At 44.4% G+C, this 17404-nt stretch overlaps 1 protein-coding gene across 1 annotated transcript in view; it reads left to right on the forward strand.

Annotated features, from left to right (window-relative positions):
• Window positions 1–2291: 2291 nt before the first annotated feature.
• HIPK3 (homeodomain interacting protein kinase 3) overlaps window positions 2292–17404 on the forward strand; it is a 72033-nt gene continuing 56920 nt past the window's right edge. The window contains exon 1 of the mRNA XM_069965791.1: window positions 2292–2629. Coding sequence (XP_069821892.1) covers window positions 2554–2629 — 76 coding nt within the window. The 5' untranslated portion in view covers window positions 2292–2553. The remainder of the gene's footprint in view (window positions 2630–17404) is intronic.

Consider the following 17404-nt stretch of genomic DNA (forward strand, 5'->3'; position numbering starts at 1 on the left):
TGAACTGTAACTATGAGCACTCGTAATAAGCGCTCATAGTTACATGCAGCAGCAGGGCGGGAGACATTGGCCCCCTCCCTGTCAGTCACTCTTTTGGCCGCAGGAAGGGTTTTCCCTGCGGTCACAAGTGGCAGCTTTGTCCTTGTGGTGCCGGCGCTCCAGTGACATCACTGGAGCATCGGTGCCAGGACAAGGGGAGTGCGGCCTCTTGTGAACGCAGGGAAAACCCTTCCTGCGGCCACAAGAGTGAAGAGAAGAGGAGATGCCCAGACCCAGGTGAGTATAAGTGTTTGTTTTATTGTGTTATATACTATATGGGAGGGGGAGCACACAGGGGTCTGTTTAACTGGGGGAGCGCACGTTGGGGGTCTATATAAATGGGGGGAGCACACAGGGGGGCTATATAACAGGGGGAGCACACAGGGGGGCTATAGACTACTGGGGCTTCACAGTGGGGTCTATATACTACTGGGGGCAGCACACAGGGGGTCTATATACTTCTTGGGGCAGCAGAATGGGGTCTATATATAACTTAGAGAGCACACAGGAGGCCTATATCCAGGTGGGGGAGCACACAGGGGGGCTATATACTACTGGGGGAGCACACAGGGGTCTATATACTACTGGGGGAACATACAGGGGGTCTATATACTACTTGTGAGGCACACAGGTGGTCTATATATAACTGGCGGAGCACACAGGGGTCTGTATACTACTGGGGCAGCACACAAGGGGTCTATATAATACTGGTGGGGCACACAGGTGGTCTATATACTACTGGGGGAACCACACAGGGGGTTTATATACTACTGGAGGAGCACACAGGGGTCTATATCCAAGTGGGGGAGCACACAGGAGGTTTATATCCAAGTGGGGGAGCACACAGGGGGGCTAAATACCCCTGAGGGAGCACACAGGGAGCCTATATACTAGTGGGGGAGCACACAGGGGGTCTTTATACAACTGGGGCAGCACACAGGAGGTCTATATATTTCTGGGGGAGCACACGGGGGGCTATATATAACTGGGGGAACACACAGGGATCTATATACTACTGGGGGAATCAAACAAGGGGTATATACTACTGGGGGCAAGACACAAGGGGTATATACTATTGGGGGCAGCACACAAGGAGTATATATTACTGGCGGTAGCGCACAAGGGGTATATACTACTAGGGGCAACACACAGCGGTCTATTGTTTTGGAACGCGTGTCGAGGGGGGGGCCCAGACATAACTTCGCTTGGGGCCCCAGAAATGCCAAGACCGCCCCTGATTACAGGATTACTGTCTACATTTGCAGGGACCCACTGTCAAATAGGTGATAACACCTACAGATGTGTGTATGGGGCCTTATGAACTGCATGTGTGACATGATGTGTGATAAGGGCCATAATGCCATGTGATACATCTGAATATAACAATTTTTAGGATCCAAATTGCACCACATAATAGAATAATATGCATGTTTGTGTCTATTATACAGTAAGAAACCAGGCACTAGAGCAACAGGTAAAATTTATCAATGTAAATCTAATTCCTAGGGACATGTAAGGAGCAAAGAGGGACAGAGGGACTTGACTCAAACGTACGGACTGTATGCTTCTGTGTGTTTCTGTATACAATGAGAATCATAGGCACTATATAATACACCATGATAATAACCGTCTGTGTGCCTGTGTGTACAGTGACAACCAGTCATGGGCACTATAAATTACACCAAGGTAATAATCCTTTGTGTGCCTGTGTGTACAATGAGAACCAGTCATGGGCACTATATATTACACCAAGGTAATAATCCTCTGTGTGTCTCTGTATACAATGAGAACCAGTCATGGGCACTATATATGACACCAAGGTAATAATCCTCTGTGTGTCTCTGTATACAATGAGAACCAGTCATGGGCACTATATATGACACCAAGGTAATAATCCTCTGTGTGTCTCTGTATACAATAAGAACCAGTCATGGGCACTATATATGACACCAAGGTAATAATCCTCTGTGTGCCTGTGTGTACAGTGAGAACCGGTTATCTAATAGATTTGTAACCACGACTTGATGATACAGCTCGGTGTATGAATGTAAACAGCCATTATAGAAATAAAGATGACGTCATCTCCTGGAAACCCTTCACTCTGTGCGCTTTATTACTGCATTGGCTTCTACGTCCATTGAAAGGGTTACAACTAATGACGTCACCGATGTAAACAACCTTTCCTGGGTTGCCATGGAGACCTTCCTCGCTGCGGACGCCAGGTGGCGTGCCTCTTGTCGGATGCGCTCGGCGCTCGGCTGTTGCTGCCTGTTTCCCTCAGGCTGCCCAAGCGACATGTTAGGAGGGGAGCGGGCGGCGGCGGCGGCTGTGTGTGCGCGGCGGGACCGAGCGAGACGAGGAGCCCGCGCCGGCAGGACTAGTATGGGCTCTTATTGAAGGAGGAAGAAGCCACAACAACGGGCCCTCCCAGGCCGCCGCGGGGCTGCTGGAAAAGGACGGTGACGGAGCTCAGGGCCGGGACAAGATGGCAGCAGTGGCCGCAGCGAGCTGAGCATGCAGAGGGGCCCCGCTTACTGCCTGACATGTCCGGCACAGACCTGCACGCTGCACCTCCTCCTGCTCTATGAAGGTAAGGGGGCTGACCCCACCGTCACACCGTGATCGCTATGGGCCCCGGGGCTGACACCCCACTCCACCCGCTGTGGCTGCCCGGACTCTCCATGCAGAGACCTAACAAGTGCTATCATAGTCAGTCCAGGAACATAGCCCAGCCAGGATCGGGGTCCCCCCACAACCACCCCCTGCTCACACACTGCTGGCTGCCCGGGCATGATGGGAGTTGTAGTTCTGCCACAGCTTGGGGATCACTCCTTCGGGTGATCACAGTTTAATGACATTGTGGAATATGGCAGAGTTATAGCTTATGGTGGAACCCTTAAAAAAACAAACAAAAAAAAGTTAGTTTTTTTTTTAAGGGCTTGTTCACATATGTCCAGCTTCGTTGTGGTGTTTCTGATGGGGGGTTAGCTGCCGGCTGTGGCACTGTGGTGCCGAGCCCTGCTTGGGAGGTGCTGGCCGCAGCCCATACAACGTACTGCAGCCATTGCTCCCATATCTGCCATTGTAAGGCAGAACCGCATGGAAAGACGCCACACAACTTTTTCTGTATGGTTCAACGTCTTCCATTAAGATGAGTGGGAGATGGCGCTCGTAAAGTGAAACTGCTCGGTTTTTGACATGGAAATAGACACGGTGCTGGTGTCAGAAACCACATGGTCTATGTGCGTGTGGACATGTCCTCGGAAAGATCCCTGTCCTCTGTAGTAGGGAGGGCTGAAGATAAGTACGATTGTTGAGAGGAAAAGTTGTATTTTGCTTGGGGGTAATGATAACCCTTATAGGAAGGTATAAAAAACAGGTGGCAATGTACATGGGACACTTACCCTTTGCCATAGGGGCCAGCTATACGGTGTGTATTACAGCCGACCCAAACTGACAGCATTATAAATCCCTATCATGCTGTCAATGGGGCTGGGCTGGGACACTCAGGCGTAATGCACCCGTAATACAACCGGCCAGGGTTGGAGTGTGGATGGACAACTTACCCACTGTGTCAATGTGAGTTTCTTTGGAATGAATGGATAGTGAAGTGAATGGGGGAGGGGGTCAGAAGTCTAGAGATGACGGGTGGGGGCTACAGACATGAGAGTACTGGGGAAGGTGACTGGTAGCTATTTGGAAAGTACAAAAGTAAAAACTAACTTTGGACCAACTGGTTGTAGAAAAACATTAGTGAGCTTGGGGGTCTGCATGGGTCCGTAGGTGGGGGTCTGGCAAAAGGGGGTTGCTTTTAAGTGTTGTTTTAACATGGGACGTGGTGTGTCTTTCTGCGTGCATGTGTTCATGTAACAGCAGAACTGGAATTTGAGGGATGGTCTGAAAAACTGGAAAGAGAAATGGCCAGAAAAAGCAAGAGGTAGAGTATTCTGTGCTTGCATGTATGAAGGAAAAGTTTGCTGAAAGTTTGTGGATTCTTGGCCTCGGAGGTCCCCAGTCTATTGTTGTGGATGAGGTTGGCACAGGACAGGACGCCCTAAACTCCATAAAGTTTTTGCACCGAAAATGCCCTTGTGGCCTGGATGGGAATGAATGATGGCTTCAGAATACTGAATATCCTTGTCCAGCTGAACCCGTAGATTATAGGACTGCGTCACCATGTATGGGCTATGTAATACATAATAGTGCCAGTAGTAAGGGAGCGCCCTATTTGCATTTTGTGCTTCATCGGCCTGTTGCAGAGAGCAGAATGGATTCCTGCGGAAGTAGAAAAGCCTTCACGTCCTACTTCTCTCTCCAGGGATCGGTTCCTGTTTCTGGCTAGAAACACGCAAAAGATCCTGAATGCAGTTGAGGCCATGTTTATGCGTAGGTTAGCTGATGTGGAGGATAAGAGAACTCGCTGTAAGAATACAGTATATGCTCCTTGTTTGTAGATGGAATTTTTATGGCAGCTATAAGTGAAGTGTTCTGATTTCTTTTCTTTGTTTATTCCTACACCCTTTTTATAGGTCACTTTCTTCGGATTTGGTACATATCAAGTTATAGTACACTACACAGATAGGGTTTTGAAAACATCTTACACACTTAATAGGCAAATTGCTATTTTTTTTTTCTACAATTTGTATTGTGTATTTCTCCCCCATTCTGTATATAGCAGTAAAATGCCTAGTGTATCCTCTGCACACACCATATATAATGCTATTAGCGGAGGTATACATTGGGACAGATGTATATCAGTGCCATATGCCTATAAGAAATTAGTGACATCCATCATGCATAGATTCCCATGTTATTGAGGTTTCTTGGAAAACCGGAATGTTAACCCCATACACTAAAACAACAAACTCCTGTATACTCACCTCCCCCACCTTCCCACAGCTGCAGCTATGATATCTTCCAGTTGCTGCTTCCTCCTTTCTATGAAGTCTTGCTTCCCTACTCTGCACTGTGATTGGCTGAGCAGGGTGTGAGACATCATTGGTAGAATAACATAGGAGCCGCAATCGGAAGATCTGACAGATGTAGTGCGGAGAGGTAAGTGTGCGTGCGTGTTACATGGTTTAGCATACGTGGGGGCATGTGTTAAATTTTGAGGTATTGCTTGAAAACCTCTTTAAAGAATTGTATAGTACTCAGTATACATTTTCTTCAGTGGATCCAGAAGTCTGTGCTATTCCACCCATCAGATAAACTGGAACCCCAATGTAAACTTCCTGAGTGAAGGGCCACAATGCCACTCATTGGGCCTCATCAGGTCATGGGGATCTGACATCGAATCCTCCTGACACACAGAGAAAATTAATCATGTGAAATGATCCCAACATAAATCGCTAAAGTGCTCATTTAGTAAACGACACGCAAGGGTATTTTCTTATTAACGATCAGCGTTTAGACGAGAAGATAAATTACTGTGAAAAGTCGTTAATGCGATTGTAATTACAATCGTAAATAATTAACCTAATTGCATTCATATATATTGTGAATGATCGTAGTTGCGTTTGTATCTATATATTGTGACCGATGAGCGCTTACACTCAAAGGCCAGGTTCACACTCTGTAAGACACCAGCTATTCTGTGACCCAGCCGTGTCACAATCAGTGAAGATCATCCCAGCTGGTATTGTGCCCGCATCCCAATTCAGCATAGCACACAATGGAAAGTGAGGCCAGAGCCGCACTTTCCATTGTGTGAGCTGTCAGTTCTTTGCGGCCGCAAAAACATGGTGTAAAGTGAAACTTGCTCAGTTGCCCCTAGCAACCAATCAGATTCCACTTTTCATTCCTCACAGATTCTTAGGGAAATGAAAGGTGGAAACTGATTGGTTGCTAGGGGCAACTGAGCCAGTTTCACTTTACACCAGTTTGATAAACCTTCCCCCATGTGTGTACACTCCGGCCGTAATTCCATTGATTGCAGTGCAACATACGTTTTCTATTAATCACGGCCCCTGATGCAAATCTGCAGCAACGACCATGATTAATAGAAAACTTACTACTTTGTGAACATAGGCAAAGACTGAAAGACTCAAAGAATGATTAATATCGATTTTGAGGTCGGCATATGAATAAATTTCCGTTTGCCCTTCAATCGCTGCCGCAATTACACCAGAAGTTTGTCACTTAACTCTGAACGATTTAACAATTTTTTGCTTTATTATCGGCCTGTGTAAAAGGCTCTTAACACTGTAAAGAAACTACAGAACCAAGAGATGCTGTATAATGTGATCTATTCTCTGTTATCAGCCATGAGGGGCCGGTGGCAGGAGCTTCACATCACTACTTTATCATGATTCTTTCCAGTCCTGAGAAGTCTGAGGCGTCTGAGTGACATCTACCACTGGTGTAAATTGTTGAATTTGGGTTCATGGCTCCTTTTTATGTATCTGAATGAATTTGAGACGTGTCTAGGTGCGGCTGCTCCTCTCTGCACCCCTGAATTACAGATTACTGGGTTCATTGCTCTGGTTGTGATGATGGTGCGCTTTTGTTTCGTGCACATCACTGGAGCTGTGTCAACATGTTGTGGCCGGGTGCGTTCATGGTGGGTGGGGACAGAGAGGGCGTGAATGAGGTGTCAGCACAGGACTGCTGAGCCCATCACATTCCACAAACTTCCAGGGGCTCTATTCACACTCGCTAGCCCAGAGGATAGCAGACCTAGGCGCTGCCCCATATAGACATGCACTCATCAGTTTTTCTTATCCTACAGCCCTCCCCCATTACATCCTGTTCCTCTTCACTTTGTGTATCCCGTCTCTCATTGTGAGTCCTCGCTCTTCCTCCATCATCTAAACACATCCCACAATTTTCCGGTTGCATAGAAAAAAAGTTCTAAGAAATTTTTGGATGCACGGAAACGTTTTATTAGCCTTTTTCCTCCTTTCTTTGCATCTTGCGCACAGATTTTAATTTTCATACCTTTCATGTTAAAGTCTTCCGACCCACACTCCATAAATCCGCCTGACACTTCACGTAAACACATGGACGTATTACAAGCGTTTGTATTATACTTCATGAGATCAGAAGAGAGGATCTAACAGACGCCAAAGGTTTTCCAGCTTGTACGTTGGTCGATTCCTTTTGTGTTTTTTGTGCTCGGGGGGGTTAGTGGTGAGAACACCCTGTATACTCTGGGTTAGGACATCATCGCTTCATGTGTTTTTTTTTTTTTTTTTTTTTTTTGTTTGTTTTTACTTGTGTAATAGTAACTTTTTTGGACTTGGCAATGGATTTTGCGTTCAAGTGATGGCATATGTACCTTTGTGGGATAGGAACACCTTTACCTTTTGACCAGTAGTACTTTATAGAGGGTTTTTCTTCTTAGATTGAAGCCACTGGGAATGCCTGGTCATCAGATGTAGGGAAAAGATGACATTCACCTATGCATATCCTTCGTAATGTTAAGGTGAGACAAGCCATCAAGTCTTTAGGAGAATTTATACATGGTGAATGTGTAATAAATGTATGAATGCCACATGTATGCGTATATGTGGATAGGGCCTGCCTGTTGTGGAGGAAGGAGTGCAGACTGCGGACGGACAGCCGTGCATACGGTCCATAGCATTTGCAGTCAGCGACAGGTGATGGAGTGACGGCAGTAATCCAGGCCCGTCCTTGCTTAGTCTCCGCAGCCTCTCTGGAATGTGCAGCTACAAAGAGGAGGATATTGTGAAAGAAGGATGGGAGTGCCTGGAGTCCTCAATTACTGGCGTAATTACACATACAATGAGCATTGTTTGGGTTGGTGTCAGTTCAAATACATGCAGGGACGAAATGGGGAATGCGATGTTTGGTGTCTGCTGGAAAAATACACATTTTCTCAGAAGCTCTAATAAACTAGGGGACGATGATAGGAACGTCAGGAGCTCCCCACCCGACTCTGTATTTGCTTTGTATACATCACATTACATCCTTTAGACCTCATTCAGAAGGCTGCCCATTTTAGCATCCATTCTACAGCCACAAATCCCAGCCATCTAGTGACCCACATAACTGTATCATAAATCCCTACCATGCTTTTAGTTTGGTTCGTAAGACCGTAATACATATAGTGTCTCCATGTGGAAATATTTTCTAGAAGCAATCCATAGAGCACCTCTATGGCTGCCTTATTATGCCCTTTTGCATATGGTCATATTACAGAGCGACCTCCCAGTAGTCATAATATGGTATCTATAGACTTCTACAGGGCCATATTGCTCTTCTACATCTCTCCCATTGTAAACATATATTTTTTTTTTTACTACAGTGTAGCCCTGTAATATGAGTTTTATATATGGCGTCACACAGAGTGCTCACAGCTCTATAGTATGAGTATTTGTGGTTTTACGTATATTTGTCATTGGATTGTTGGTAGGCCACCATGCACATGATGGTAAAGGTCAGTCCCAGCAGGTTTGGTTGACTCATATCGAATATGTATGGCAAGTTTTAGGAATAAAGTGAAGAGTCTGGAATCTGTTTGCTGTAATGGCGGCAATATTGACTGCTGTGCAAATTTACAGTTCCTTATGTCAGCGATTAGAAACGTGTGGAAAACAACCACCAAGTTCTAACGGTCACTTGTCTCTGCTTTCCTGTCCTCACTGCAGCATTGTGCAAACATGTTTGCACAACCTATTCATTTAATAGAAGAACTAAGAAGCAGCGGAAAGTGTAATGCAGAGCGCATAACATAGCAGATGCGTCATAAATCACACATCCAGGTATTTGTCACAGCTCCAGCATTCTTTACAAGGGACCCGAGACTGTTCTAGAAACAAACATCTTCCACAGTGCGACGCAGGTAACTTTTCTTCAGAAACAGGAAAGCAAACCTTATTTAGAAACCTAAAAATAATTTCGTAATGTCATTTCAGCTTCCTTTTGAGATGACCAGATATGAAACAAATAAGTTGCAAAAAAAAAGTTTGTTTAGCTGCAGTGACTTAGAAAAAAGTCACTTCCAAAACTTCCATAGACAGTTGTGTGTTGTCCATAGGGTGTCTGAGCTGCAGTACCAGGCCCATACCACTGTGGCACCACTGCCAGGAAAAGCTGCTTGTTTCTACAGCTCTCATGCAGCCCCTTTAACATTGAGAGCTCCCCATTATAGAGGAGGGTGTACTGGAGTCACATGACCAGTGCAGCAACTTTGAATGAATAAGCCTCCTGGCCCCTATCCTGTGTAGTTTACAGGTTGGCAACCATCAATCAGGGTTTACTGCACTTCTTTTTCTGCTTAACAAAAGGCCACCTGCAAAGCCAGTATATTGCGTTGGGAGTGGTTATGACATGTTTACTCAGCTTTGTATGTTATAAAGACCTAAAATGGCTGCGGAAGAGGACGAGGGAATCAGTTGTATAAAGTGAAGGCCTGTAAACACCATTGCTGTGTGGCTCATCTTCTGTCTAAAGTCCCTATTACATGGGGCGATTGTCAGGTCAGCGCTCGCTTGCTCCTCGTTCTCTGCTCGCTGGCGGTGCTATTACACCCGTCGTCAGCAAGCAAGTAAGAGTAGGGGGGCGCGGGGAGCGGAGTTGAGGGCTGCCCGGTCAGTCCTTAGAAGTTAGCGGCGGTTGCACACAGGCAGGGCAGCAGATTGTTGCCAATCTGATTGTTTGTGTTTTAGCGCCGACATTGTGCATGATGTTGGCTGATCGCTGTTTTCTATTAGGCGGAGCGATTATCGTCTGTAACGGCCTATATTGGCTGATAATCACTTTGTGTAATAAGGCCTTAAGCCATATCGATCCAATCGATGATCTTATGTTAAAGGGGTTGTCCAGCATTCGAAAAACATGGCTGCTTTGTTTTCTTAATCCTGGATAACCTGTTTAATCACTCCTAAAATGTAACCCCACCTTTGTCTGGAGGTATAGCCTTCTATGACCCCTCCCCAGAAGATATACACTGTTTGAGAAATACTACTCTTTGTAGTCCACATATAAAGGCTGCCCACCCATACACCGTAGAGTATTATCCTCAGGTCTGACACACAGAAGCCTCCCCATTTGCCCTCTGATGGCAGATCTTTGTCAGCTATGTGACTGCAGCGATGAGGCCATATTGCAGCTCTGGATTTCTCTCATATTGTCCAGATGAATGAAATGTAAAAATATCCAAACCTTTTTGAATCTTACTCTGCCTTGTCTATAAAAGTAGTGAGGATTGTGAGAGTTGTAGTTCTGAGCCTGGGCTAGTGAGAATGTTTCAGGTTCCCTTCAGGCTTGGGATTGATTCACACACAGAGATCGGTGGTCCTTCATTTATTTTCTAGTTGCTAGGTTTGCACAGTTTGACGCAAGCTGGCTACACAGCATGGATAGACAATACTGCTCACATCCCCTCCCCTCACATTGCATAGTTTTCTCATCTAGTATCACCCAAGAGTCATTTACATAGGACTCCTGGAACATCTACTTCCTTATGTGTCAGTCAGATGAAGGAAATAAACATTATTATTTACTTCTATGTTAGTGATGATCTGTGATGTCATTTCCCTTTAGTCGGTGGAAAAACACACTGTTGTATCTTTCTGATCACTTGTTTCAGATGTTGGTGTTTTAAAGAACCTGTGTCGCTTTTACATTGAAAGCAATGACTGTTGACGTGAATAATATCTATTGTTTGGTGAGGGGGAGGGATATATTAGGCAGCGAGTTAACTGTTTAATTGTGTACCAATCTCAGTGACCCCGGCTAAAGGGATAAATTGTAGTGGATAGACGACTGGGGCAGAGCATCCCCAAAACGTCTGGTCTTGGGGGTGTTTCCTGTACGCGTTGGTTGGTCTAAGGAAGGACAGCTGGTACCAGTGACAGGATTATGGCATAGGGCATGTTCACACTGAGTAAAATAGGCGGAACTCTGCCTATTTTACTCAGTGTGAACATACCCTTTCGGTGTATTTCCTATACACTAGTGCAGATTCTACATGTGTAAGGGCATTATTAGACAGGGTGATTATTTCCTGATATCGCCCTGTGTAATAGTGCTAGCGATCAGCCCAGGTAGTTTTCACTGTATTACAGATCCCTTTTTTTTTTTTTTATTGCTGCTGAAAAAAAGAAAGACACTTGACTTGGATTGCTTAGTGTCACTGTCATTTCACAAAACTTTTGACATGTAATAGAGACATGTCAAAGATTTTGATTATTCTGGGTCTGAGTGTTCAGACTCCATACTGATCGGGATGTAGAACTGGGAGAAGACCGTGTTAAGTGCAATACTCTCCCGGCTCTGTGTCACATGATCAGTCGGTTTCTATTAAAAGTCCGACTGATCACATGACATAGAGCCGGGAGAGGTTCGCGCTTAGCACGGTCTTCTCCTAGCTCTATCTTCCAACTGGTACAGGTCTGAACACTTAGACTCGGACCGATCAAAACTTTTGACATGTCTCTATGACATGTCAAAAGTTTTGTGACACTTTAAAAGAGGCAATGGGAACTTTGTAGTTTTTCATCATTGTGTACATGTTACAGCACTTTGTGGCTAGGTAATATGTTGGCACAGAGCATTGGCTCACCAGTTGCTGTAAAACTACAAACCCCCCTTTAACATTCTTTGCAGTTGCTGACGAGCCACTAGTTTTAGAGCATGGTGAATTGAGTTAAACTATCCAATACATAGAAGTCATATTGTTTCTTACTTTTCATAATTTCATTATTAAGTCTTTATTATCTTCATGTTGCCTACTTTTGGGCCCCCCTCTAGGTATATATAACATGATAGATCACCACGTACGGCATCTGCACGGCTTATTCATGTGATGGCTTCCATACAAAGAACCTCTGTTGTCCTGCCCTTTGTGAGAACGAGGAGACATGGGAATGTGAAATCTTGACATTGAGATCTCTGGTTGTTCTATATAGATGTTGTATCTGTTTTATGAACTTGGAATAGGACGGTCGTACGTGATATGGTTGGGTGAATGCTTAGTTTATGAGCTCATGAACAAAACAAGTCGCCATGGGATGTCTCTATATGTAGGTCAACATAAATTCTGGAACTTGATAATGCGAGCTTGAGCACAGTCAATTGGTACTTAGAGAAGAATTGTGTCATTGTCCCATGATTACTAAGTCAGGCATGACCGTTTCCATAACAGGCGACTTCAGATTGTTCTCAGCACAAATTATAGTCTTAGCATAGGTATGCATGGCGGAGCAACAGGTCCAGGTAGGCTTTTACTATGAGAGCTGTTGGTGCCTAAGACATCTAGCAAACAGATGGGGGAAATCTTGGCTTGAATGAGAACCATTGCATATTCCGCCTCAAGAAGCTTAGAAATGGGACACCTCTCTATGGCACTCTCATCCCCATGGTGTAATAGGACATATCCATAGAGGATGTCCTGGTGAGGACTAGCACTTACAGTAGTGTTCCCCAACCTGTGGTCTCCTGGAGAGGCACATATGCTTGTCATGTAAAATACATGTGTTGCTAACACAGAACAAACTGCTATATGTGCAGTAGTACACATGCCCCCAGTAGTTACCCTTTAAGAATGTCATCACTTTTATTTACACCTCTATGACTTTCACCTTATTAGCATCTTGACTGTGCGGCAGCCCCCCTGTACAGCTATATTTAGTAGACACATGTAAATTCTCTATCTCCTATGTTGTACGTGCTATTATTGTTGAGCAGACTTGCGTGCATCTTACTGATAAGGTTTTGGCTGCAGTGACATTGATATTCCTATGGAGACTTAGAATGCTTGTTTGTGGTGGGTACATGTCTCTTTTTTTTTTTAAATACAGATTACAGTAACGTTCCAGCCCTCTGCCTAATGTTCAAGTTAAACCTGTACATTAGGAGAAATATTAATATTCCTGTACACCTTCAATATTTTAGAGCCAGTTATTTCTCCTGTTTGGCCCCCTACCTCCCCATTCACAGGAATGTTCAGCATGGCTGAGCAATCCTGTGTTCTTGTCAAAGGGGCATGTCCTTACACACGCTGTGTCACCAGTGATTGGTCAGTGTGAGAGTGTGCAGGGGCACACCCTCAACTGGTGACTCCCAGGTGTCAGTTTAGCAATACATTCCCTGCATAATAGACGGAAAGCAAAATGCAAGGTTGTAAGAAAAGATTTAGCAGGATTGTTATTTCCTGAGGAATATTTGGCAATATAGATATGTCAGGAGAGGGTGTGTGTACTGCTCAGACACTTGTAGCAATAAAAGTGATCGATAGTGAAACAGGCAGGTGAGATAGTGAATGTATACTTGCAGCAATATTACTGTAATAATAATATTTATACAGAGCCAACATGTTCTGCAGCACTTTACAATTGGGTGCTGTCAGTAGTTGCCATCACCAGCCAAAGTGAATATATTTGTCCCCCCCCCCCTTCTGTCCTGAGCATGCCCACAATATTCTGGTTAATGGGACTTGTTGCTCCCAGCTAAATTAGAGAGCTTGTGACATGGACATCAGGCTGAACATCTCTCTGGCGGTCAGCAGAGCTGTGCCCAGGTTGGCACATGAAATCCGTCTGCCTGTACTGTGTCTCATACAAATAATGAAAAATCACTCAGAAGTATTTCCTTTGACAAGGAAAACGAACTATACTAGATATGATATTAGACTTGGAGTGTACAGAAAGACACCCATCACTTTTATGTATTACATCGCATGTACAGCGCTGTAATAAGGCCATATGCTACGTATACATACTGTAGTATCAGTATGAGAAAACTCGTAGGAAGAGCGCGTCTAAGTATAATGTCCAAGCCGCTATGCGTTGCAGTGTTTTTATTGCACTGCTTTGGTTGTCATTGGCGTCATGTAGAAGTCTTCAGACTAGTGCTAATCTGTTATCATGAGAATGCGGTGAACTCACTGTTACGTCAATGAAAGGCTTTATTATTCCACAAGGCCACAAAGCCAGGCAAGTATGCCAGGGGCAGGCAAAGGCATAATACAATTTTATTCTAAAGCAAAACAGTGAGAATAAGAAAATAAACACAACACTCCCAGATGTAGTCTGTTCATAGGGCAGACCTTCTCCGGGTGATGAAAGGTGCCCTTTAATCACCAACAATTAGCTGGTACATCCCGGGGACCTGATGTACTTGCGCGCCATGTGCTCTTAGAAGTCACATGGTTTTGTGCCAACCACAGCCGAGGCTTCCAGGAAAGTCAGAGTTAATTTCACTCCTCATCAGTTCTATGAAGCAGGGTGGAAAATATTCTGCTAGCTAGAGGAAACTCTTGGTTATAGTATAACTTTTAGTGTGCTCGCACATTGTCCTGGCTTGCACAAATCCTGCTGCGCTTGCCATGAAGCTGCCTTTTACTACCAGCCCTGGCCGCAATCAGCCCGGTGTTGACTTTAGAGCTGATAAGCGTCCTGTTTACTTTCAACCGTTTAGCCTTTTGAATTGGGAAACCTTCTGGTAAAGGCTGTTAGTGTCTTGCCTTCCATAGCTGTGACCTTCTGTAGTTTGTAAAGTTGCTTGCTGTGGCTCATGGTACAGCTGCATGAAATTGGGTATTGTTTAGCTGGAAACAAATAAAAATAAACATAATACTTCACCTTGGTGGTTTTCTAGCATGCCATGACTGTCAGGACATGCATAAAGTGGCAGTTTTAGCGACCTGTTCCTTACCTAATTTGTTGCGCAGTTAAATGTTATCTATTTCTTCTTAAGCAATTAAATTTAAAGGGGTTGTCCGGTACTTTAAAGCGACTCTGTACCCACTGCCTGACCCCCCAAACCACTTGTACCTTCTGATAGCTGCTTTTAATCCAAGATCTGTCCTGGGGTCCGTTCGGCAGGGGATGCAGTTATTGTCATATAAAACAACTTTTAATCCGGCAGCGCTGTGTCTAACGGCCGGGGCTTACATTTGTATATGCATTAGGCTGGCACACCCTCTCTGCCCTTCCTCCCCACCCTCCTCATCATTAGGAATGCTCTAGGTAGATTGCTTCCTATTCCCCACCTGTGTGTATAATGAACATGGGCTGGATGGTTAATACACCTGTGCAAAGCTCAAACAGCAGTAAATGTTTCTAGATCATTCCTAATGATGAGGAGGGTGGGGAGGAAGGACGGAGAGGTGGTGCCAGCCTAATGCATATACAAATGTAAGCCCCGGCCGTTAGACACAGCGCTGCAGGATTAAAAGTTGTTTTTAGAACAATAACTGCATCCCCTGCCAAACGGACCCTAGGACAGATCTTGGATTAAAAGCAGCTATCCGAAGGTACAAGTGGTTTGGGGGGGAAAGATTGTGGGTACAGAGTCGCTTTAATTTAGAAGACCGGTCATTAGGTTAGGTAATCTTTACAAGATCATTTAGGGTCTGTCACTGAGCACCCCTATGATTCAGGGCCCCTGCTGTTTTCAGCATCTCAGTGTTTCAGTCTTGAAGATACTTAGGGTGGTATTATCGTTCGAAAAATCAGTAAATCGTTCGGATTTGAACGACAATCGCTTAGTGTAATAGCAGACAACGATTAAACGACCAAGAAAACGTTGTTCGTTTAATAGAATTTGGACCTATTTTTATCGTAAATCGTTTGCATGTAATAGGACGTCGTTGGCAGTAGCGGCGAACGCAGTGGCGATGACAGGACAAACGCAATAACGATCATTATTCCGTGTAATTGGGTGAACGATTTTAGGTCGTTCGCCATAGCGGTCATTTAAGATTGTTTATCGTTAATCGTCAAAAAATTGCTTCGTGTAATAGTACCCTTAGAAATGGAAGCACAAACTATGTTGAAACAATGCTTTACTTTTTGTCATACAGTAACTAAACTTTATTTATAGTCAGGAGTGTGTTACCTGAGACATTATGAAGCTGAATAAAGCTGATTGATGAAAGCTCATTAAAAATGTTTATTCTTTGCTATATACACATACTGTATAGTGCTCATGTCAGTCATTTTTCTGGAATTTACCATGACATACAGATGTTTTTTCTACTTTACATCTACACATTTTTCCCCTTTTTACTGATTCTTTGTATTGTTGCTAAACGCATTATCTGTACATACCAGTCTCTCTCTTGCTGAACTTGTCCCCACATTGTTATAGTAAATCGGCATTTAACCAAGGTTATTAAGGCAGAATGAGAGATGCTGGGACGTAATACATGTGGGGAAAAACCATGAGAGTAAATGGAAAACACATTGTTGCCCAATATGAGCTTGGCTGGTGTGTTATGTATCACGTAGCAACTGACATAATAACCTGTTGGGGAAATAAGGCTTTATGTAAGCATTTCATAGGAGCACAAACCCTGCAGGGAAAGACTATAGCAAATAACCACCATTTATGTAATTGGTATTGGTGCTATACATCAGAGGTAATGTAGGAGGGTGGATGTTTTTTTTTATGGACACACAGTGATCCTCTGCCTATAGTGGCAGGACATATCGTATACAACCCTGCAGAAAAGCTTTTTGGGAGTCAAGACTGTATATGATACAATCATGCAGTTGAAGGCTATAGCTCAGGCTAGGCTCACGGCCCATGATCCAGCTCAAGCCAGAGCAGATTGAAGTAGAAAAGCCGTATATACACTGTATAACACAAGTCTGCTTGGTGAAAGCCTCTAGCATTTGTTAGTTCTAAAGTCAGAATTCTTGGCCTAGCAGTGATGTAGGCTGGCCTACAGCTAGAGCTCTTCTTATAGCTGTGATATATCAGCTATGTGGCTACTATGTGCCTGCCTGTAAGGACAGGGAAGGGGTTAACTAATGACTTCTGTAGTACGTCTGCCATCGGAGGAGTTGCAACAACCGCCAGGTATTGTCTTGCCATGATGCATTACATAGCACCTATTGTATGCAGTGGGCCATCTGTAACCTCTACTCATAGGCCCTATTAGACAATAAAGATACCATAGGAGGGCCCCCTGCTCAGGTTCCCCCTTTATGAGATAGAACAGAGAGCATGTTGTTCTGGCAGACCTGAGCCCTCCATCCTTTGATTACATCTGAATGGCCGGCATGTAATGCTACATATGTGTGGCTGGCTGCTGTATGCCGTGGTGCCAGTAGCAGCGATCAGCGTATTGCTGTGACTGGCTTATGATGCATGTATAAGAGCGGACTCTTGTGAAATGTGCTTTGAAATCTACTAATGATACCTAACTGGGTATGAAATTCTTATTGCTGGCTCCTAAAGGATGCCTTATTGGCTCCTGGAGTGATGTAAGTGTCTCCTCCGCTCTGTATCTATGGTGTGCTTGACTTACCAAACAGCCATAGCCACTGAGGTTTTTTTATACCTATAAATGGCACTATAAATAAACTTGTCGCTTTACTGTTTGCTGCTAAATATAGAGCTTGTCTTCTTACTCACGTAGCTGATAGATCGCTGAGGTGGGAAGAAGAAT

Source organism: Dendropsophus ebraccatus, chromosome 4 (genome assembly GCF_027789765.1).
Source record: "Dendropsophus ebraccatus isolate aDenEbr1 chromosome 4, aDenEbr1.pat, whole genome shotgun sequence".
Taxonomy (NCBI): Eukaryota; Metazoa; Chordata; class Amphibia; order Anura; family Hylidae; genus Dendropsophus; species Dendropsophus ebraccatus.